At 41.9% G+C, this 22,726-nt stretch overlaps 1 protein-coding gene across 5 annotated transcripts in view; it reads left to right on the top strand.

Annotated features, from left to right (window-relative positions):
* LOC130275615 (uncharacterized) overlaps positions 1-22,726 on the top strand; it is a 106,129-nt gene that overhangs the window by 46,607 nt on the left and 36,796 nt on the right. For 4 of the 5 annotated variants that reach the window (XM_056523816.1, XM_056523833.1, XM_056523810.1 and 1 more), the window contains exons 4-8: positions 2,764-2,843; positions 9,011-9,121; positions 11,749-11,810; positions 13,263-13,410; positions 18,056-18,225. In XM_056523816.1, the coding sequence (XP_056379791.1) occupies positions 2,764-2,843; positions 9,011-9,121; positions 11,749-11,810; positions 13,263-13,410; positions 18,056-18,225 (571 nt within the window). The remainder of the gene's footprint in view (positions 1-2,763; positions 2,844-9,010; positions 9,122-11,748; positions 11,811-13,262; positions 13,411-18,055; positions 18,226-22,726) is intronic. The other variant, XM_056523825.1, reaches the window with a different exon arrangement.

The raw sequence follows: 22,726 nt of genomic DNA, 5'->3' as shown, positions 1-22,726 counted from the left end.
ACTGTACCATGCTATACCGCACAAAACCGATATCAATGCAGGTCGGAGTCTTGCATAAGGAGAACTTGTCCTTCTATTTACTTCCTCACTGTACCTCTCCTATCCTGCTTGGCCTTCCTTGGTTGCAACTCCATGCCCCGCAGCTTGATTGGAAAACTGGAGAAGTTCTCCATTGGGGACCTTATTGCAACAGTCACTGCATTCATACTCGTCAGTCTAAGTTGGTGCTTCTACTCCTCTGCCCGGTTTGCCTTCATTTCTTCAGGACTATGTTGACATCTTCAGTGAGAAACAAGCTGAAGTATTGCCACCTCATTGTCTTTATGATTGTCCTATAGACTTATTGCACGGGACCACTCCTCCTCGGGGAAGAATTTACCCTCTGTCTATTCCTGAAACTCAGGCCATGTCTAATTATATTCAAGAAAATATTCAAAAAGGCTTTATCAGGAAGTCATCTTCCCCTGCCGGAGCCGGATGCTTCTTTGTAGAGAAAAAAGACGGTTCTCTGCAACCCTGCATTGACTATCGCGGCCTGAATAAAACCACCGTCAAGAACCGCTACCCTCTTCCCCTGATCTCGGAGTTATTTGACCGTCTCCATGGGGCGAGGATCTTCTCCAAACTAGACCTTTGAGGTGTCTATTTTTTGATTATATGATTTGCATAAGAGAAGGTGATGAATGGAAGACTGCATTTAATACTCGGGATGGACTTCCCCTGGCCGTGAGCTCACTGTTCCCCTCTTCCCTGCTGCAGGGCTGGGATTCGCATTGCGGGATGCGCCTACATGCGAATCCCAGCCCATCACTTACCACGCTCCTATGCTGCTTCTTCCTCTGCCTCTCAGCTCTGGCGCGCGCGTCCCCGTCTCCTAGGGTGCACACGCGCCGAAGCTCTGAAATTTAAACGGCCAGTACGCCCATAATTATGTGAAAAACCTGACACTATTCTATAAGTCCCTGCACCTACCACTCTTCCCTGCCCAATCTTCAGTGCCATTTGCCTGAGATTAAGCTTTCCATACTGTCTGTTTGCCTTGCCCGTGTTCTGACCCTTCCTATGTTATTTGATTTTGCACGTTTGCTGCCTGCCTTGAGCTTCTGCTAAGTCCGACTACGCCTCTGCCTCATCCTACTGTACTTTGCCTCACCCAGCTACCTGTGTGGTTGAGTCGTATCGGGGGTAGCGACCAGGGTGTCGCCTGCTGCAGCAAATCCATCCTGCCTTGCGGCGGGCTCTGGTGAAGACCAGCGGCACCTTAGACTCCGCTCCCCGATACGGCCCGTGTCATCAGCCACTCAGGTCAGGGGATCCACATCCAGCATCTTTACAATACCATCACAGACCAGATACTAATGAAAGGTAAAACCTATATATAGAAAACAGAGGGTTGCTCCATTCACAATAGGTGATGGTCACGGATCACCTCTTCCCCACTTCATGCACACTGACTTCTGTACAGGTCACAAAGCCTAGAAATCTCTCCCATAGAAGTCAATGTCATCTCCAGCTCCAGACTATTGTTACCTGTAGTCAATATGGCTTCAGTAAACAGCATTACCTCAATAAAAATCTGCAGAAATGAAAAAAAGAAGAAAATAGAAAAGAATATGTACCAGTATGTGGCCCTAATCTGTAAAACTAAATCTAGGTTATTCTTTCCCTTTAGAGAGGACCTGTGGTCACTATAAAAAATGTAGTTGTGTATATCCTTTTGTTGCCTTGAGAGCCCAGATTTTAACAGTATTTTTTATTTTGTTGCTATGTGAGATATAGGAATTTACTATTATGTTGACTGTGTGCACTTTTCCCTAACAAAAGTGGATGTTAACTGCTAGGCTCAGGAGGGCCAGATTCATGCTCCCTCAGACTTATATTTACCCCACCCACCATGTGCCCTCAGACTATTGTTTATATCCCCTGAAGCCTAGTAATAAAGTTCACGCCCACCAGACTATAAAACCGTAGTCTGCTTGTTTTTCCCATTCACTTGAAAGTGACTGAGCTACCATACCAAAATACAGCCCACAGTGTATAACTGAAATTTTTTTATAGTAGTTTTTCATTAAAGGGGTACTCCAGGGAACTAAACCCATAGCCCATCCTTTCCCTTTCATCAACCTATTTAATTGTCTAAATATCATTCATTTGAACAGTTTCCCTCTTTGGTTGTCCTCAGGGAATATGCTGGCTTACAGAGCAGAGCTCCAATGATTGCTGGGATGTGTAGGCAAGGGGAGGGAAGAATGGCAAATAATATCATGCAACCAGAAAAGACAACAGGGGCCACAGGAGCTAGCATATTAGGTAGGATAGTTTACGGGGAACATATCCAGGGAGTGTGGTGGCTGGGAGTGTAGTGTGATATATATATATATATATATATATATATATATATATATACTTCCCTGGAGTACCCCTTTAAGGAGCCTTTAGATATCTTAATAAACAAGGACTTATTGCTACTGTTTGCTGAGCAGTATCTTAAATATGTTCCAGCTGTTACCTAGCTTTGTACAGCACCATATCTACTGTGTATATGTGCTGCGCCACCCTCACCAACAGTAGATTCTGCCTGTACAAAATATATGCAACAAGCCATTCATGAGAAAAGGAAGAAAGAAGACGATCCTACCTAAAGCTGGAATTAATTTTTATCTGCAGAATAACATCGAAAAGCAACGAGTGGTTTCTATGTAAATGACAGAGCGGCTGATGGGATCCTATTATGTACTCAGTTCTTATAACTTTTCTTTACAGGTCTAAGCATAATATTCAAAGGCCAACTTCAACTGACCTCAAAAAGAATAAGGATGAGCTACCGGGTAAAAAATCCATAGGTTTGTATGAAAGTATTTTTTTCATTGTATGTGTTCAGTGGTCCTTCAGGTTACACTATTAAAATAGTTGGTCCCAGCTTATAAAGTAATGGCTTATTAGCCCCACCGATCCTGAGAATGAAGGGTCTGTAGTGCTGGTTGACTGACTGCAGCTCCTTCATTTTTTTCCTGGCACAGCAGCTCCCTGGTCAGCAGCTGTTCGGTGAACTGCCCCTGCTTCCTTTTACTTGAATAAAGTAGTGCTGCAGTTCTGGGGTACGAGGCTGGGATTGAAGGGGTTCCAGTGATCGAAACTCAATTGATTATAAGGTGATCACTATGAATATGGCTAGGTAAAATTGCTATGTAGAGGAAAAGAGCTACTTCAGGGTCATGTACAGTATACACAGTGTACCAGAAAAATAAAATGGAACCATCCTTACCTGGTGTTCAAACAATCAGTTTGGCTTGGCGCAGATAGACAGCAGTAAAGCACATCTAAAACAATAATGCAGAGCCGGTCAGCTAACCAGCTAACCTAGTATAGCCACAAAGGGTACAGGTGTGCAGACAGGAGTGTGAACATAGAACACCGCCAGGGGCTTAGCTAGAAACCACAGGGTCCCAGTCAAACCCCAGGGTCAAAATTGCCCTAGGCCCCCCGACCACCTGACGACCCGCTCCCCCAATCCCAGACGACCCCTTACTCAGCTGCACAAAGATATCAGTGGCTACACCACTGATGGGACACAGTCAAGAGAATACACAATGATATAAGTGACTAATGGGCAGGGCCAGACAGACAAAACAGACATTAAAGAAAAAGCAGCCTATTTTTCTGGTGGGGGTCCAACTGTTGGGACCCCCACCAATCACCCAATCACCTTGGTTCCAGTTGCTCTTCAGCTGTTGTAAAGCTACAACTCCCATCATGCTTAGAGAGCCTCAGGTATTATGGGAGTTGTAGTTTTGCAACAGCTGGAGAGCCACAGATTAGGGTACATTGTTACCCATCATCACTGCGGAACTTACAAGTGACTCCAGCTGATTAGACAGTCAGGAAAACACACAATTATATCAGTGGCTTGAGTGACGTCTTCTCTGTTGTCTTTTCTTTTCTTCTCCATTTGGTTCAGATAGCAAGACGTCTTCCAGCTCCGTCTTCTCTGCAGAGTCTGACGCCCGAACATCATAGTCTTCCCACTTTGTCAGTAGATCCTCTTCCTCTGTGGGAAGACAATAATCATTATTATTCTGCTAAATACTGTACCCTCTGAATATAATGCTGCCACCCACTGTATCCCCTGAATATAAAACTACTATCCACTGTACCTCCTGCATATAATACTGCCACCCACTGTATCCCCTGAATATAATACTGCCACACACTGTACTTCCTGCATATAATTCTGCCACCCACTGTACCCCCTAAATATAATACTGCCTCCTACTGTACCCCCTGAATATAATACTTCCACCTACGGTAACCCCTGAATATAATACTGCCACCTACTGTAACCCCTGAATATAATACTGCCACCTACTGTTCCCTCTGAATATAATCCTGCCACACACTGTACCCCTAAATATAATACTGCCACACACTGTTCTCTCTGAATATAATCTTGCCACATACTGTACTCTATGAATATAATACTACCACACACCATACCCTCTGAATATAATACTGCCAAACTGTGCCCATGAACGTAAAACTGCTACCCACTGTACCCCTGAATATAATACTGCCACCCACTGTACCCCTGAATTTAATACTACCACACACTGTGCCCCTAAATATAAGCCCTCAAAAATAACCATTCTACACGCTGTACCCTCTGAATATAACCTTGCCACACACTGTACCTTCCAAATATAATAATCCCTCCATAATAATAATACTGTTACACACTGTGTCTTCTTAGTTTAGCTGAATCACGCCTGTCCTCCTCCAGACCCCTCTGTCCTTCTCCTGGTTCCCCTGTTTCAACCTCCCTCCCCCCCAGACCCATAAGTCCTCCTATATGCTCCTTTCTCCCCCCCCCCCCCTCCATAGACCACTAAGTCCTCTCCAGGCTCCTCTGCCCCCTACCCAGACCCCAGAATTTCGCTCCAGGCTTTCCTGCCCAACTATCCAGACCCCAAAGTCTGACCCATATCCAATCACCTCCTGGCCCCCCACATTGATAAACACTATATGTATTCATGTATGATAGATGTGTATGAGACTGGTGTATGGTAGATGTGTATATGTATGATATTTGTGTGTATGATAGATGTATGTAACATAGTTCATAAGGTTGAAAAATTACCAGAGTCCATCAAGTTCAACCTATAACCCTAATGAGTCCCTACTTAGTTGTTCCAGAAGAAGGCAAAAAACCCTCATACTCGAGGTAAAAATTCCTTCCTGACTCCAAATATGGCATTCAGACTAGATCCCTGGATCAACGTTCTGTCCCTATAAATCTAGAATCCATAATCTGTAATGTTATTCTCCAAAAATACATCCAGACTCCTCGTCTGTGCTGGTGTAGAAACCTTCTTTCTTCTAGACGTAGAGGATGCCCCCTTGTTATAGATTCAGTCCTGGGTATAAATAGATCATGGGCGGGATCTCTGTAAGGTCCCCTGATATATTTATACATAGTTATTAGGTCTCCCCTAAGCCTTCTTATTTCTAAACTAAATATCCCTAATTCTGATAATCTTTCTGGGTACTGTAGTCCTCCCATTCCCCGTATTACCCTGGTTGAACCTTCTCCAGCTCCACTATATCTTTCTTGTACACTGGTGCCCAGTACTGTACACAGTATTCTATGTTAGATCTATGATACATTTTCACATCATACACCCATCCATCATACATATACACATCTAACATACATACACACACCTATCAATCATACATACATACACACATCCATCATACATACACACATACCTCATACATCCTTCCATCATAAATTCATCCATCTAGCTTATACACATCTATCATACATGCACATACATCATACTTAAACACATATCATACATACACCCACCGCCTCCAGATCCCATCACATAATTCATCTCCACACATCATACATACATCCTTCTATCTTACACACATCTGCACACATCATACATACATACATCTTGCTTACACACATCTATCATTCATGCACACACCATTCATACACATGTATAATTCATACATCATACATACAGTACATAAACACGCATCATTCATACATCATACATACAGTACTTACACATGCTGCCTCCGACCCCCCCACACATGCATAATACATACACACCCTTCATGCATACACATACATCACACATAAACACATATTATACATACATCCATAGCCTCCAGATCCCCCCGCATAATACATCTCCACATATCATACATACATCCTTCTAGCTTACACACATCTCCACACATCATACATACATCTTGCTTACACACATCTATCATTCATACACACACATACATACATACACATGCCCCCTCTACATGCATAATACACACATACACACACACCATACAAACACATCATACAGTACATACACATACATAAACGCATATCATAAATACAACCACCGCCTCCAGACCCCCCCCCCCCCCCCCGCATAGTTACACAGTTACATAGTTAGTATGGTTGAAAAAAGACATACGTCCATCAAGTCCAACCAGGGAATTGAAGGGAAGGGTGTAAGGGGATAAGGGGAAGGGATGTAGTTTTATAATTCTGCATAAGCATTAATGTTATTTTGTTCCAGGAATGTATCTAACCCTGTTTTAAAGCTATTAATTGTTCCTGCTGTGACCAGTTCCTGAGGTAGACTGTTCCATAAATCCACAGTTCTTATGGTAAAGAAGGCGTGTCGCCCCTTTAGACTAAACCTTTTCTTCTCCAGATGGAGGGAGTGCCCCCTCGTCCTTTGGGGGGGTTTAACCTGGAACAGTTTTTCTCCATATTTTTTGTATGGGCCATTTATATACTTATATACGTTTATCATATCCCCCCTTAAACGTCTCTTCTCAAGACTAAACAATTGTAACTCCTCGTAGCTAAAATGTTCCATGCCCCATATTAGTTTAGTCGCACGTCTCTGCACCCTTTCCAGCTCCGCAGTGTCCCTTTTATGGACAGGCAACCAAAACTGAACAGCATATTCCAGGTGAGGCCGTACCAATGCTTTATAAAGGGGGAGTATTATGTCCCTGTCCCTTGAGTCCATACCTCTTTTGATACATGACAATATCCTCCTGGCTTTGGAAGCAGCAGCCTGACATTGCATGCTATTCTGTAGTCTGTGATCTACAAGTACACCCAGATCCTTCTCTACCAGTGACTCTGCCAGTTTAATCCCCCCTAAGACATACGACGCATACATGTTATTAGTACCCAGATGCATAACTTTACATTTATCCACATTGAACCTCATTTTCCAAGTGGATGCCAAGACACTTAGTCTATCCAAGTCATCTTGTAACTTATGCACATCCTCTATAGACTGTACTGTGCTACAAAGCTTGGTGTCATCTGCAAAGATAGAAACAGAGCTGTTAATACCATCCTTTATATAATTGATAAATACATTAAACAACAGCGGGCCCAGTACAGAACCTTGGGGTACACCACTAATTACCGGGGACCAATCAGAGTACGAATCATTGACCACCACTCTCTGGGTACGATCCATGAGCCAGTGTTCAATCCGCATAATACATCTTCACACATCATACATACATCCTTCTAGCTTACACACATCTCCACACATCATACATACACACACCATTCATACACACATCATTCATACATCATACATACAGTATATAAACACACATCATTCATACATCATACATACAGTACATACACACATCATGCATACACACACCACCTCCGCCCCCCCACACATGCATAATACATACATACACACTCATCATACATACACATCATGCATACACATACATCATACATAAACACATATCATACATACATCCGCCGCCTCCAGATCCTCCCGCATAATACATCTCCACACATCATACATACATCCTTCTAGCTTACACACATCTCCACACATGATACATGCATCTTGCTTACACACATCTATCATTCATACACACACCATACATACAAACACCCCCCCCCTACATGCATAATACATACATTCACTCAGACCATACATAAACATGCCCCCCGACATGCATAATACATTCATACACACATCATACATGCATCATTCATAAACACATATCATGCATATACCTGCCACCTTCAAATCCACTGGCATAATACATCTTCACACATCTTACATACATCCTTCTAGCTTATACACATCTCCACACATCATACATACAAACATCTAGCTTGCACACATCTATCATTCATACCCACCATTCATACACACATCATTCATACATCGTACATACAGTACATACACACACATCATACATACACACATTCCGCCTCTGCCCCCCACATGCATAATGCATACATACACACACACATCCTACATACACATCATGCATACATCCTTCTAGCTTACACACATCTCCACACATCATACATACATCCATCTTGCTTACACTCATCTATCATTCATACACACACATCATTTATACATCATACATACAGTACATACACACACATCATTAATGCATCATACATACAGTACATACACACACAACCCCATCCCATCCCCCCCCCTACTCCTCTGGACCCCAAGTTCATCCACCTGCATACCTTTTTTTATCTTCCTAGTCCTATAAGCCATTTTCATAATATGTAATGAGACTCAAGTGCCCAGGGGGTATTCTATTGCATGGCAAGAGTCCAGGGCTAGCCAGCCCATCTCATATTCCCTACCTCCATGCAAGTATGTTCGGGGTACTTTTTCCTTATATACATAATAACAAAAAGACTTGCAGGACTATGATAAAAGATAAAAAAAAGGTATGCTAGGAATACTGATGAGAAGCTCTATCTAACTATGGGCTTATTTCTATGGATGTACAAATTTTTTATATACTGCAAAGACCTAATACTTCCACATTCACAAATTGGCAACCCAAGTCTTACATGTAAGATTTTACAAATGAATTTTTGCATTGTTCATTTTATAACTAATCCTGTGACATGTACCATGTAGTCATAATCTAATCTAGTAACCAATGTTAATAACATTTCTTGCAGTCAGTGCACCCAATCATATTAAAGAAATTATTCATGGAGAGAATGATTGTAATAACAATGCAAATGAATACAAGAATGTGGCTGTGGCCTATATGAAGACATCCAATGCTTGTAAGTCAGGATAACATTATTCCTCCATTATTCATAGGGCCAGGGGAATGGTCCCTAAATTTGGAGGTCTTCAAGACCCTAACAAGTCTTGGGGTATGCCAGAACTGAGTCTGATGGCAACAAGGGCAAATGGCAACTATCCATGTTTGTGTTCCCTATACAAAGAGACAATCCTCTACTTATAGATACCCTATCAATCCCATGGGATTTCAGCTTGGTTAGTATTTTTCCCCAATAGCCATGATTCAGAGAGTGCTGTACAAAATCTATCTGGACCAGACACCTACAATTGCAATAGTACATGTTGACCTTCTAATAGCTGTCTCCTGAGCTAAGAGAGTTGGGATTCAAAAGGACCATATGAGTGTTTTCATACTGACAGAGTCACCTTAAGGTTTGTCCCTTACTTAGGCCAGAGTACCTTCCATGTAAAATATCACCCAGGTGTTGTGTCTTATTTTTCAAGACAATCCTTTATCACTCAGAAAGATGAAAATCATCCCCTCTCTATGTCTGCGCCCAATTATGAAAAGAAAGCATACAAGGCCTCTATAGCAAGCTCGATTAACCCCTTAAGGACACAGCCCATTTGGGCCTTAAGGACGCAGACAATTTAATTTTTACGTTTTAGATTTTTCCTCCTCGCCTTCAAAAAATCATAACTCTTTTATATTTTCATCCACAGACTAGTATGAGGGCTTGTTTTTTGCGCGACAAGTTGTCCGTTGTAATGCCATTACTCACTTTACTATAAAATGTATGGCGCAACCAAAAAAAATACTATTTGTGTGGGGAAATTAAAAAGAAAAATGCAATTTTGCTAATTTTGGACGGTTTCGTTTTCACCCCGTACAATTTATGGTAAAAATGACATGTGCTATTTATTCTTTGAGTCATTATGATTAAAATGATACCCATGATAACCTACTTTTCTATTACTGTTGCGCTTAAAAAAAATCACAAACTTTTAAACCAAATTAGTACGTTTAAAATCCCCCTATTTTGAAGACCTATAACTTTTTCATTTTTCCGTATAAGCAGCAGTATGATGGCTCATTTTTTGCACCGTGATCTATACTTTTTATTGATACCATATTTGCATATATAAAACTTTTAATACATTTTTTCTAAATTTTTTGGGGAATAAAATGTTATAAAAAAGCAGCTATTTTGGACTTTTTTTTTTACGTTCACGGCGTTCACCGTAAGGTATCATTAACAATTTTTTTTTAAATATTTCAGATACTTACGCACACGGCGATACCAAATATGTATATAAAATATTTTTTTAACACTTTTTGGGTGTAAAATAGGGAAAATGGGACAATTTACGTTTTTATTGGGAGAGGTGGTTTTTCACATTTATTTTACTTCATTTTTTTACATTTATTTTTACACTTTAAGAGACCCCATAGGGGACTATTTATAGCAATCATTCGATTGCTAATCCTGTTCAGTGCTATGTATAGGACATAGCACTGATCATGGTTATCGGTCATCTTCTGCTCTGGTCTGCGGGAAGGCAGATCAGAGCAGAAGACTCCCGGAAGGTAGCGGAGCCAGTTGAGGGGACCTCCGTCTGCCATGTTTTATGATCAGATCGCCGCAGCAGCGCTGCGGGCAATGCGATCATCCATTTAAGTGACCGCGATGCTTCATATGCTGTGATCTGTATTGATCACGGCATCTGAGGGGTTAATGGCGGACATCCGCGGGATCGCGGGTGTCCGCCATTACCGGCAGGTCCCTGGCTGCGATCAACAGCCGGGACCTGCCGCGCATGATCCGGGCATCGCTCCGATGCCCGCGGTTATGCTTAGGACGTAAATGTACATCCTGGTGAGTTAAGTACCATGTCACCAGGACGTGCATTTAAGTCCTTCGTCGTTAAGGGGTTAAAGAGACTATTTATAACCAATACAGACTCTCAATGAGATCTTCAGAGGAGCTGACCTTTGGGCAGTCGATTTTGTAATAGGCAGTGTGTGTCCCTTTCTAAGGGATTCTTGCTCCATCCCATATGTTGTGCTGCTGAATAGGAACATAAGTATTGGTTTTGTAGTAAACATTGCTTCCCTTAGTAATTTAAGCAACACAAGGCTCCCTCTTTTTATTCTTTATTTAGTTATGTAGGTAGTACATCATGTTAATAACATGATGGAGTGGAGCATGAGGATCTTTATGTAGACTCTTGCTTCATCCATTAAAGTTCCTTGTGTCCTATCAGCTTGCAGGTGAAGAATTTTCCCCATATGTTGTGCTTCTAAGGGTACGTTCCCACACAGCGTATTTTGCTGCGTATTTGCTGCGTATTTGGTGCTGCGTATTTTCCTACCCATCGACTTCAACAGAGAAAATGAAATACGCAGCAGCAAATACGCAGCAAATACGCCGTGTGGGAATGTACCCTAAAGTTATATAAAACTGTGTTGCTTTAAATTAACTTTACATAATTTATGCTGACATCCTTCACAAAAAAAAAACACTTTTCTACTGCAGATTTTAGTGAGGAAATCCTGCGCATTTCCACTGCTCTAAATCTTCATCATTTACTCTGCGTGTAGCTATACCCTTATTGTGTGAAAACAACAAGATACATTATTTTGTAATATGTTTCACTTTTTCAGGGGCAGTCAGTAAACACCTTTGCAAAGATAAATGGGAGATGTTCCCACAAAATCATCAAAGGGTAAGCGGACTGATAAAACTTTATTGTAAAATACTGTGTACATGACATTTCAATGTGGAATATATCAATGTAAATAAAAATGATACAATTTTGACTTTATTGTACTTTATAGTTAGACTTTACTAAATTTCATGCTGTTCCTCTCTCCCACAAAACTGGGCCGGGTCTCGACGTTACATTGCAGATCGTTACTCCAGCTTTCCTGTGTGGCGTGCCAGCATTGGCGTTATGACGTGAACCCACATCTTTCACTCTATAAGTCCTCTACTTTAATTTATATAATAAACTCATGAATCTGGGTTAGACAACCGCATGTAATATAGATGGAGTCCCAGATACTAACTAGGCTTGAGACTCGCCCATTTAATTAAACCGGTACCCTGCCATGCCTAAATGGGCTGTACTGCAGACATACCCCATGTGCAGTTATAACGGTCAGTGTTTGACACATTGTTTTGGGTTCATCGTGATTTATTATGGGAACATTTGAGGTTGACAGTATTATTGGAGCATAGTGTGAATAGTATCAATCTATGTACAGCACTGTGGATTTTTTTTGCTGTATAACAAGAATAGAAAATAAAACGTATTATTTTACTGATTGTAAATAACAGCTATAGTATAGAGAAAGAAGCAATTCAGCTCACCCCCGTATGCCTTGCCATGACTCGGACCAGTGCGAACCATACCACAATGCAAATAGTCCAAGGAAAGGATTGTCCAGCACAGTATCTTTCCAGGAAGATGCAAAATGTATTGATAAGACACTATTCACACAGATACAACAGAGGTAGAACTCCAAGGTGTAGACGGGATAAAGGGGCACTGGACAACCAGGTAACTAGACCAAACGTTTATTCACCCATAATGCAACGCGTTTCACAGCACAGCTGCTTCACCATGCCTGATGAAGCAGCTGTGCTGTGAAACGCGTTGCATTATAGGTGAATAAACGTTTGGTCTAGTTACCTGGTTGTCCAGTGCCCTTTTATCCTGTCTATACCTTGGAGTTCTACCCCTGTTGTATCTGCACCTTACGAGACGTGAAGTGGCTGCGGACACCTTATTTCCTTGATTTCTACGCCTTGTTCCATTGTTGCACTTGGTGGAGTGTAACCCATTTTGGTAAGCGTGACATCCACCTGAGCTATTTTTGTGCAACAACGGTATCACACTACGGAGCGCTGTCTGTCTTTTGTTTTAGTATGCTATTCACACAGGGCAAAGAGAAAAGGGACATGTTTCGATTGTCCAAGGAATCTTAGTCATATTAGTTACTTCTCAGCTGTGTTTGTTTTTATTAAGCTCAATAGAACTCAGTATTAAAAAACAGACATTTTTGGTTCCATTAAACTGCCCAAAATACTGTTTTTGAATATACAGCAGCCTAACATATGATTTTTGGCCCAAAATTATATTATACTGAATTTTTTTCTGTTTTTTTTTGGACAGATGTGTGAACGAGAAAAAAGTTCTATGTGGCTTCTTCTCCCAGATGAGCTGTGGATTTATATTTTTGCGCTACTGTCTCATGGAGATCTCTCAAAGGTTGCCCAAGTATGCCAGAGATTCAGATATATTGCCAACGATTACAGTTTATGTAAGTATATATTCATTGTAGTTCTAATACTTAAACATCACACTAATCTCAGCATAGTTTTGTATGCATTCACTTCTACACAGTAATCTTCAATCTGTTGTATGAGGGACTATGACAAATGCTGGATGAGAAAACTGGTTTGGTTAGAGAATGAAATCAGCCGCCATGTGTATGCAGCTGACTAATTCTCAGCCTGATGTTATTTTCAATCATGTTATTGTGGTTATATTTAGTCTGTACATGGGGAAAACAAACTATAGTCTACCTAATAGATTAATAAACAATAATCTACAAAAATATGTTTTCTGTGATGATATCTAATTTAAAGGGGTATTCCAGTTTTAGAACATTGTATTTAAATAAGACTATCACCCCATGATATATATCTTACTAATATAGTCTTATCACAAATTGTACTGGCTTCAGCATGGTTTTGCTTGATCCTCCCTTGACAGTAAGTTGTGTATTCCTTTTATTTTCAGTGTGGTGTTGTCTCCAAATCCCGGCTCCTCACTTTCATCTAAGACAATGCTTCATCCTCTCAGGAGGTGTGGCTCTATATTGTATTTGAAATAGAGAGGATTGGACATGAAATAGAAGCGATTGAAAAATAAAGAGATTGGATGTGAAATGGGGAGGAATAGACTTCATTCCTTCCCACTCTATCAGTCTGGAAGCTTCTCTGTGGGTTGTTTCCTCTCAGGTGGCTGCACTGTATATACCATAGAGTGCTGGGAGGAAGTTACTTCATAAAGTGAAAGATCACTTCCTCCCAGTGCTAGGCACTACTGGCAGGTAGCCAGGGCCGGATTAACGTAGGGGCAGATGGAGCGACAGCTCCAGGCCCCTGCATTAAAATAGGCCCGGCGGCCCGCACAAACGGGCCGCACAGACCGACCGGCGCCCGCGATAATCAAGCCTCAAACTCCAGGCCCGCTGGCCATTTGCAGCCCACGGAACGAAAGTTTGCGGTATGTGAAATTTGTATTGCCCGACGCCCGGGAACATGCAGTTCTGGTCGTCGGGCAGGTAACTTCTTCAGGCATTTAACCCTGCTTCAGGCAAGCAGCGCTAAATGCCGGAAGACTTCACCTACCCCGCCCTCCTCCTCCTCGTCTCCGGTTGGCCGGCCCGAGTCTGATGAGGGATGTCGCGCATGTGACGTCCCTCCGCAGACCCGCGCAGGACATCAGTGACGTCACTTGCCAGGCGGAGAGGAGAAGCGCAGCGCAGGACAGGTAAGTGTGTCTATATGTGTGTATGTATGTGTGTGTGTCTGTGTGTGTATGTGTCTGTCTGTGTGTGTGTTTTTGTGTGTACGTTTGTATGTCTGTGTGTGTGTGTATATTTGTGGGGACGACGACAATGCTACTACCTAATGTGGGGAGCCTGCTACTACCTAATGTGGGGAGCCTGCTACTACCAAATGTGGGGAGCCTGCTACTACCTAATGTGGGGAACCTGCTTCTACCTGATATGGGGAACCTGCCACTACCTAATGTGGGGGACCTGCCACTATCTAATGTGGGGAGCCTGCTACTACCTAATGTGGGGAGCCTGCCACTACCTAATGTTGGGAGCCTGCCTCTACTTAATGTGGGGGACCTGCCACTACCTAATGTGGGGAATCTGCCTCTACCTAATGTGGGGAGCCTGCTACTACCTAATGTGGGGAGCCTGCTACTACCAAATGTGGGGAGCCTGCTACTACCTAATGTGGGGAACCTGCTTCTACCTGATATGGGGAACCTGCCACTACCTAATGTGGGGGACCTGCCACTATCTAATGTGGTGAGCCTGCTACTACCTAATGTGGGGAGCCTGCCACTACCTAATGTTGGGAGCCTGCCACTACTTAATGTGGGGGACCTGCCACTACCTAATGTGGGGAATCTGCCTCTACCTAATGTGGGGAGCCTGCCACTACTTAATGTGGGGGACCTGCCACTATCTAATGGGGGGAACCTGCCTCTACCTAATGTGGGGAGCCTGCTACCTACCTAATGTGGGGAACATGCTACCTACCTAATGTGGGGAAACCGCTACCTTTCTAATGTGGGGAAACCGCTACCTTCCTAATGTGGGGAAACTGCTGCCTGCCTAATGCTCCCCCCCCAGAAGTAGCACCCCCATCATCCATAAGCTCATGCTATTACCACACAGGGGAAGGGGGAATTGGGGGGGGTTGCTGGTAGATAATGATTGTGGTGCTACTTCTGGTGGGGGGTGTTGCTGGTGGATGATGAGGGGCGCATGATGGGGCATTATATGTAAGGGGCGCATGCGTCCCAGCCTCACCCAGGTGCTACCTCCAGTGGCCCCCAGATAATTTGAGTTTGAGACCCCTGCTCTATCACCTCCGTGCTGGGTTGATAAATTTGATTTCCATTGATAATTTTTGTGTGATTTTGTTACACAATGCCATAGGCAGAGGATGGCTACATTACAGTCCTGTGCAGAAGCAGTGTATCTAGTGTCAAGGATGAGATTCAGTCCTACTTGGTTCATAGATCAAAGTACAGGGTGGGCCATTTATATGTATACACCTTAATAAAATGGGGATGGTTGGTGATATTAACTTCCTGTTTGTGGCACATTAGTATATGTGAGGGGGGAAACTTTTCAAGATGGTTGGTGACCATGGCGGCCATTTTTAAGTTGGCCATTTTGAATCTAACTTTTGTTTTTTCAATAGGAAGAGGGTCATGTGACACATCAAACTTATTGGGAATTTCCCAAGAAAAACAATGATGTGCTTGGTTTTAACGTAATTTTATTCTTTCATGAGTTATTTACAAGTTTCTGACCACTTATAAAATGTTTTCAATGTGCTGCCCATTGTGTTGGATTGTCAATGCAATCCTCTTCTCCCACTCTTCACACACTGATAGCAACACCCCAGGAGAAATGCTAGCACAGGCTTACAGTATCCGTAGTTTCAGGTGTTGCAGAATGGGCAAAACAAAAATTGGAAAAGGACCCTCAGTTTACACAGAAGATTTTGTTCAGTGATGAGGCAAACTTTTATGTGAATGGTGAAGTTAACAAACAAAACCACCGCTATTGGTCTGACACTAACCCACATTGGATAGATCCCTCCAAGACTGTTGGAACACAAAAATTGATGGTATGGTGTGGTATATGGGGTACAAAGATAGTGGGGCCATTCTTCATCAATGGAAACCTCAAGGCCACTGGATATGCGAAATTGCTACATGACGATTTGCTTCCCTCTTTATGCACTGAAGCTGGCACGTTCCCTGAGTTTTTCCTGCAAGATGGTGCACCACCACATTATAGGTGTCAGGTCCGAGCATTCCTAGATGAACAGTTTCCTGGAAAGTGGATTGGTCGTCGTGGGCCAGTTGAATGGTCGCCAAGGTCTCCCGATCTGACCCCCTTAGACTTTTATCTTTGGGGTCATCTGAAGGCAATTGTCTATGCTGTGAAGATACGAGATGTGCAGCACCTGAAACTACGGATACTGGAAGCCTGTGCTAGCATTTCTCCTGCGGTGTTGCTATCAGTGTGTGAAGAGTGGGAGAAGAGGGTTGCATTGACAATCCAACACAATGGGCAGCACATTGAACACATTGTATAAGTGGTCAGAAACTTGTAAATAACTCATGAAAGAATAAAGTTACGTTAAAACCAAGCACATCATTGTTTTTCTTGTGAAATTCAAAATAAGTTTGATGTGTCACATGACCCTCTTCCTATTGAAAAAACAAAAGTTGGATTAAAAATGTCCAACTTCAAAATGGCCGCCATGGTCACCACCTATCTTGAAAAGTTCCCCCCTCACATATACTAATGTGCCAGAAACAGGAAGTTAATATCACCAACCATTCCCCTTTTATTAAGGTGTATACATACAAATGGCCCACCCTGTACAGTAAATTGAAATTGTACTTCCTTTTTACTAATGCATTTTCAAGTTTTGAGTAAACCCATATTATTATAGATATTTTCTGAGCTATTCCTGTTGTAAATTTCAGCACAAATACTGTGTTAATACTTTAGACAAACAAACTGTGCATAGAACTTTGGAGGATGAAAATACGTCACTGTCATTGATCTGACCTCCTTAAGATGTTTGTCACATGCAGTCTTAGTGCTAGATTTCCTGGTGCCTGTTACTTAGGTAGACAAGTTCCCAATGTTTAGGTCGGTTGCTTAGTGATAGTGTGGTCAGCAGTACTACAGAACGACAAATATTTCTCCCTAAAATGAGAGCAAGACAAAAGAACAAAGTGTCACAGGACAAGTAGAACGCAGTGAACCTACAGTTTGATGCATGGGGTGTCTTGGCTGGAACTTCCTTAGAAAGCAGACCGAAAATCAGATGTAAGCCTTTCTTATATTAATGTAATAAATCAAATAGAATAATAAATCAAGTTTTTAAATAGAAAACTCTATTCCCTCTGTTTTCCTAAGGTGACATAGGCTTATTTAAGATGAAGAAGCATAGGAGAGCTCAGTGACAACCCCCAGGGGGCTCTAAGGGCAGCCAATTCCTGCTGTCATTTCTGAAAACAGGAAGAAGATATAACAAAATAATAACATTTCTTTGCATTCTGTCTGTAAGTTATACTTCCTTTGAAAATGAATTTCTCATAACTTCATTCTTGTTGTTCCTTATTAGGGAAGGTAATAAAGGTATCAAACTGCCATTCCTTAAAGGATTCCTGTCTGGTTAGTGTAGGACTTCATCACCCAGAATCCCTATCACTTTATCGCTGTCATGATGACTCTCAGACCATCACAGAAGTAGGCTTTACACAGCTTTTCCAGCACTGCAAAGACTCTCTTAAGGTAATCTGGAACATTGCAATTATGCATACTATTAATGATTCATTGTACTTTATAATGCTATTTAACTGTTTTTGTAAAATTTAGCTCTAAAACTCTCCCTTCCAGTCAGCCAGAGTGTGAATACTTATACCTATTCCTTCACCCATCTCCATGTCCCCAGTCTGTATAGTGTGAAGGCTGTTATGGTAACTGAGACCCCCATGGTTATGTCGGACAGACCAGGGACTTAAAGGGGTACTCCGCCCCTGGCATCTTATCCCCTATCCAAAGGATAGGGGATAAGATGTTAGATCGCCGCGGTCCCGCTGCTGGGGACCCCGGGGATCGCCGCTGCGGCACCCCGCCACGTAACGATGCTCCGGCCCCTGTATTGCCCGTCATTACGTGCAGAGCGATCTCGCTCTGCGCAGTAATGATAGCGGGGTGCTGCAGCAGCGATCCCCGGGGTCCCCAGCAGCGGGACCGTGGCGATCTGACATCTTATCCCCTATCCTTTGGATAGGGAATAAGATGTCTAGGGGCGGAGTACCCCTTTAATACTAATTTGTAGCTTTATAGATAGTAAAATGTCGGAGTTTTCTTAAAAAGGCCAGGTATGCTAAGAATTATAGTTCAATGTTTTTTTGTTTTTTTATTAAAATATTTCTTTATTTAAAATATAAAACAGTGTTCATAAATCAAAAGACCAATTACAATTTCAGATTATTATCAGGTTCCAAAATCACATAGTCACATAGAATAGAGTTCACATATACCTATACAAAATCGTATTTATGTACAACATATTCAACTATACATCTGTGACAAAAATTATAGAGAGCTTACAATTTCAAGAAAGAAACACAATATCACATACAGTTTACATTAGTACAGACAACTTTATAAATCATTTTCTATGTTTTTTTCCCCTGATAACAAATTCCAGCACATTCAACTATGTAAAGACGAAAGTATTTAAAACGATTAGTTAATTCACTCAGATCTAGGATGTGTTATCTTAGTGTTCCCTTTATTTTTTTGAGCAGAGTGTTTATCTTGGACAGGCAACTACAGCTGTCTGTCTTTGCCCCTGATGTAGCATAAGGGTCCTTCATCAGGAACCACATAAAACATAATGCATACACCTTATATTGGTTATGTGTATACAATTATTGTATTTTTAAGCACTCTGTTTCACATTTGATACCTTAAAATATCATACTGTATATCTTCTTCATAAAGTTTGTCGATTTGTGCAGCTGAGCAGGGCACCTGTTTTCACCTGAAAGAGGCTTTGGCCCTTGTATGTGTTTACTCCTCCTGTCATTACCTTGCAGTCAGGATGTATAGTGCAGAATAGACGTCACCTGTGTGCTGGACAAGGCTGTCAGGGAATGTTTCAGGTGCTCGCTGTACAGTAATTGTGGCCTCACCCATGACATATCCAATGAAGTCTGAAGAGCTTTCACGTGTTTGTTTACAAAAGAAAACCACATCCTGGAACCAGAGCTGGCAGGGAAGAGTGTGAGATTTTATAGCTAGCACTGAGGGACAGAGGACGTCACAGTCACTCACTGAAATGTATGCATTCAGCTCTTTTTACATGCAGCTGCCTTTCTAGAATTTCTTTGTTCCCCGACTTTTTCCTTGTGTAGCGGAAATTGAAAAAAACTGTTTACACCCCATTAATAGCCTGTATGTAATGACAGGAACTATTTGGAGGAAAGTATCAAATTATTGAACTCAGGTGTTTCATTCAGTCCATTGTCACAGATATATAAAAATCAAGTTTCTAAAGAACTCAGTAATTTCCAGTGTGGCACTGTACGGAATTTTCTAGTTCAATTCTGTCAGTCACTCTATGCAACCCAAAATCGAGGTTAATTTGCCAAAGAATTTGTACAAAGTCCCACTGACAATGGGCTTTTCGGGCAGAATTCCACCCAAAAAATTAATTAGTGTTGGGTGCTTCTGCCATGACGCCACTTACGTTACTAACTTCAGGTGGCGCCACCTGTTGTCAGAAAGGAAGCAGCACATTTTAACCCCTTCGAGACCCATTGCTCAAATTTGTGGCATGAGACGGGTAAGGGAGTATGGTATGCGCTCAGATCCTGAGCCTGTGCCATACTTAGAGGTGCAGCGATCAGTACTGTTTGCGAAATTAAGACAGTTTTTGGTGTGCATCATTGTTTGTCTAGTGGTCTGATCAGCACTCCTACAATGAAATTGGGGTGTGACAATTTGTTGTCAGGGCAAAAACTGAAGTGTCTGCCAGTCGAATATATAGTGTGAGTTCTGGAAATAGTCCCTTTTGTTTTTGCCTGAGGACCCTCCAAAACCCAAGCCTGCACAAGATTTTTTACACCTCTGTCCATTTTAGGAACTGGTCAGAGCAGGATAGGTTTGCTATGGGTATTTGCTTTTATTCAAGACAGTTCCTAAAATGGACAGATATGTCAGCAGAGAGCACTGTGGTCAGACATAAAGGAAATTCAAAAAGAAAGGAACTTCCTCTGGAACACACAGCAGCTGATAAGTATTGGAAGGATTAAAATCTATAAATAGAAGTAATTTATAAATCTGTTTAACTTTCTGACACCAGTTGATTTAAAAATTTTTTTTCCAGGGGAGTACCCCTTTAATAACATGAGTTAAAGGAGTAGTCCAGTATAACAAAATGTATCCCCTAGGATAGGAAATTAGTGTCAGATGACAGCGGTCCGTCCCAATGATATCCTGCCTGGCACCCTGCTCTCCTCATGAATGAAGGCTTCTTGAACACTACATAAAGCTGTGGCCTCCATGCATCTCTATGGGAGAGTCAGAGATACCTGAGAGGTCTAGAGATACATGGAGTGGGCCTGTCGGTCACAGCGTTGTGTGGTGGTTGACATACCTCCATTCTTGAGGAGAGGGGGGCGTTGGGCGAGAGATTGCGGGGTGGGGGGTCCCAGCGGTCAGACCCCCGCTATCAACATCTGCTGGAACAGTGAGAAGACCACCAGTGTTTATTCACAATGATCATTGTAATATATTTGCTGTGTGGCAGTGTTTCAATGATCATGAATTGAAAAGCACCATTGTTATAGTTACCAAATACCAGCTTTTATATTAAAGGGGTTTTCCGGGGAACTAAAATTTACTCCCTATCTACTAGCTGAGCAGGTCATCATTTCCCAAAGATGGGTAAGTATCAGGGGCCCCATACAGGAGAACGCGGGGGTCCGACTACTGGAACAGGCACTTATCCCCTATCCTGTTGATAAGTGATAAGTTTGCGTTCCCCGGAGTACTTTAAGCATTATAAAGCATTTCTCATTTTTGCACCACTGATTGCAAATTTTTGAGCAATCGTCTATTTGCGCAAAAATTTTTGACTTTTTTACACTAGTTTGTTTTTCAGGTCATTTACTCTTTATTGCCAACTGTAGATCGCAGATTTGTTTTTAGAAGAAGTAGATTTACTTGGTAAAATGCACATAATGTTCCAATGAAGAAGTAAATGAGATTGAACAAGTATGGTATTCATCAAAAGTTCTGCTGAATCACATACTGAGAGGCCATTGTAGTCTGAAGTGACGGCCACTTCTCTGAAAGTTATGTAACCACTGTCACTGCTGAAGAGAGGCAGCTTTGTCAGATGAGTCTCACTGAGCTCTGCTACTTCTCATTCTAAAACAAATAGAAATATATATTTATACCAAATTTGTATAGTTGTTGCTTTGTTTTGTGTGAGTGCTCATATTTTGTAATGGTACCATTTTGGCTGTAGATGACACCTTTTTTTCCCAAAACCAGCAATTCTAGCCTTTTTTTTTTATTTACCTTGTTCATCATGTGGGATCAACAACATTCTACTTTAATAGTTTGAACATTTCTGAATGTGGTGCTTTTAAAGTTTATTTACAATTTCTTTTTATTTTTAAAATTTTTATTTTTATTAGGCTAGGTTTCCACACAGGTTTTTTCTGTTGTTTTTTTGGAAAACTACCACGGCAGTTTTTGGGCCAATGTCAGAAGTGGATCCAGCATGAAGGAAAAGTATGAATCCTTCCTTTATATTTCCAATTCCTTTTGAATACGCTTCTGACTTTGGCTCAAACCCTGCAGTGGCAGTTTGAAAAAAAAAAAAGGCCCAAAAAAGCCAACTCGGAAGAGGCGGGGGAAGGGGGAGGCATGCATGATGCATCTCCACCTTTACAAATCGTAACCTTAAAAACATGATTTTATAAGCTTGCACATCAGCTGTCAGCTAAGACACAATTATTGATTATTTAATCTCCCTATATCTGCATCTTTGGGCATAAAACAGAGCTGACAGATTTCCTTTAAAAGGAAATCTTGACATCTTGTCCCCATCCCGCAATCTCCGGCGCAGCACCCCCATCATCCGATGCACAAAGTGAACTCCACTCCGTGCCGGATGACGGGTGACCACAGCCGTCACTCACCCTCCATTCATGTCTGTGGGAGGAGACATGATGGATATGTACTAGCCGTCACGCCCCGTCCAATGGAC

The sequence above is a fragment of the Hyla sarda genome, chromosome 1, assembly GCF_029499605.1.
Source record: "Hyla sarda isolate aHylSar1 chromosome 1, aHylSar1.hap1, whole genome shotgun sequence".
NCBI classification, from domain to species: domain Eukaryota; kingdom Metazoa; phylum Chordata; class Amphibia; order Anura; family Hylidae; genus Hyla; species Hyla sarda.
Note: the sequence above shows the minus strand (reverse complement) of the source record. Positions and strands in the feature narration are given on the sequence as shown.